General features: G+C 46.3%; 1 protein-coding gene across 1 annotated transcript in view; it reads right to left on the bottom strand.

Annotated features, from left to right (window-relative positions):
* Positions 1–528: 528 nt before the first annotated feature.
* aard (alanine and arginine rich domain containing protein) overlaps positions 529–2655 on the bottom strand; it is a 5352-nt gene continuing 3225 nt past the window's right edge. Inside the window, exon 2 of the mRNA XM_079829188.1 lies at positions 529–867. Coding sequence (XP_079685314.1) covers positions 745–867 — 123 coding nt within the window. The 3' untranslated portion in view covers positions 529–744. The remainder of the gene's footprint in view (positions 868–2655) is intronic.

The raw sequence follows: 2655 nt of genomic DNA, 5'->3' as shown, positions 1-2655 counted from the left end.
GGACTAACCCAGCAATTGGGTTGTTTTAACCTAGCGGCTGGGTTAAATGTTTGCTTAAAATAACCCAATTGCTGGGATAAAACAACCCAATCGCTGGGCTAAAACAACCCAATTAGTCAATTTTCAACCCAATTTAGGTTATTTTTAACCCAGCATTTTTTAGAGTGTAATTAATCTGGAATACATAACTAATGCTTTGCTTTGACACACAATATGAACAATAAAAACATACAATCCTAATCAATGTCGAGAGTAATCATTTCATGATGCAATACGGAGTTTAAATCACATTTTAATAAACAGATGATGCACATATTGCATATGCTAATTATTCATATGTTCATACTTGGTTTTTCCGCCGTACTGCAGACGGTCTCATAACATTAATGAACAAACATGAGCTACATCTGTACACAAACTATCTCAGGCATCCTCACCTTTATAAGGCTTCTCCCTTTACAGCTGACATTAACATGCATATTTAATATTGATGGAGTATTTGATGACTGATTTGTGATCTGCTCAGCTGTGCTCTCCAACTGTGTGTTAATGTCAGGGGTAAAGGGTGTGTCTGTTGTTTTGAATATAAATCTTAGCACCAGTTTGTCTGATATTTGGTCAAGTCTTCATGGAAATGCCTCAGGATCTGCTCCCGCGGGATGATGAGCCGAGGGCTCTCCAGAAGAGGAGCCTGCTCTCCTCCACACACACATGGGTCAGCAGCTCATGTCCTCTCTCTCGGGGTCAGAGGTCACTGCTGTCAGCTTCCAGGAGCAGGGATCCGCTCTCCCGCCTGAGCCTCTGAATCTCCTGATTGAGTCCCAGCAGAGTCTGAGCCAGCTGACGATCCTGAGAGCGCATCTCCAGCTGCAGGACAAGCACAGATCAGCCAACACACATCTGCTCTCCATCCCTCATCCATCCATATATCATCCATCCATCCATCATCCATCTATCCATCATCCATCTATCCATCATCCATCCGTCCGTCCGTCCATCCATCATCCATCATCCATCCATCCATCATCCATCCGTCCGTCCATCCATCATCCATCTATCCATCATCCATCCATCCATCATCCATCCGTCCGTCCATCCATCATCCATCATCCATCATCCATCATCCATCTATCCATCATCCATCTATCCATCATCCATCCGTCATCCATCATCCATCTATCTATCATCCATCCGTCCGTCCATCCATCATCCATCATCCATCTATCCATCATCCATCATCCATCCGTCCGTCCATCCATCATCCATCCGTCCGTCCATCCATCATCCATCCATCCATCATCCATCTATCCATCATCCATCCGTCCGTCCATCCATCATCCATCCATCCGTCCGTCCATCCATCATCCATCATCCATCCGTCCGTCCATCCATCATCCATCATCCATCTATCCATCATCCATCCATCATCCATCATCCATCATCCATCATCCATCATCCATCTATCCATCATCCATCCGTCCGTCCATCCATCCATCATCCATCCGTCCGTCCATCCATCATCCATCATCCATCATCCATCTATCCATCCGTCCGTCCATCCATCCATCCATCCATCCATCCATCTATCATCCATCCATCCGTTCGTCCATCCATCCATCATCCATCCATCCATCATCCATCTATCCATCATCCATCCATCCATCATCCATCATCCATCTATCCATCCGTCCGTCCATCCATCTATCATCCATCCATCCGTTCGTCCATCCATCCATCCATCCATCATCCATCCACCCATCCGTCTGTCCATCCATCCATCCATCCATCAATCCATCTATCATCCATCCATCCGTTCGTCCATCCATCCACCCACCCATCAATCCATCCATCATCCATCTATCCATCATCCATCCGTCCATCTATCATCCATCCATCCATCTATCAATCCATCTATCATCCATCCATCCACCCACCCATCAATCCATCCATCATCCATCTATCCATCATCCATCCGTCCATCTATCATCCATCCATCCATCCATCCATCTATCAATCCATCTATCATCCACCCATCCATCCACCCATCAATCCAACCATCATCCATCCATCCAACCACCCATCAATCCAACCATCATCCATCCATCCATCCGTCCATCCATCCCTCATCCATCCATCTATCAATCCATCTATCATCCATCCATCCACCCACCCATCAATCCATCCATCATCCATCTATCCATCATCCATCCATCCGTCCATCTATCATCCATCCATCCATCCATCCATCATCCATTCATCCATCCATGATCCATCCATGAATCAATCAATCCATCATCCATCAATCAATCCATTCATCCATCCATCCATCCATCCATCATCCATCCATCACCCATCCAACCATGCATCATCCATCCATCCATCCATCCATCCATCCGTCCATCCATCTATCATCCATCCGTTCGTCCATCCATCCATCCATCCATCAATCCATCTATCATCCATCCATCCGTTCGTCCATCCATCCACCCACCCATCAATCCATCCATCATCCATCTATCCATCATCCATCCGTCCATCTATCATCCATCCATCCATCTATCAATCCATCTATCATCCATCCATCCACCCACCCATCAATCCAACCATCATCCATCCATCCGTCCGTCCATCCCTCATCCATCCATCCACCCACCC

The sequence above is a fragment of the Gobio gobio genome, assembly GCF_949357685.1.
Source record: "Gobio gobio genome assembly, chromosome: 11".
Lineage (NCBI taxonomy): Eukaryota > Metazoa > Chordata > Actinopteri > Cypriniformes > Gobionidae > Gobio > Gobio gobio.
The sequence above is the reverse complement of the archived record's forward strand: the minus strand, read 5'-3'. Positions and strand labels throughout refer to the sequence as shown.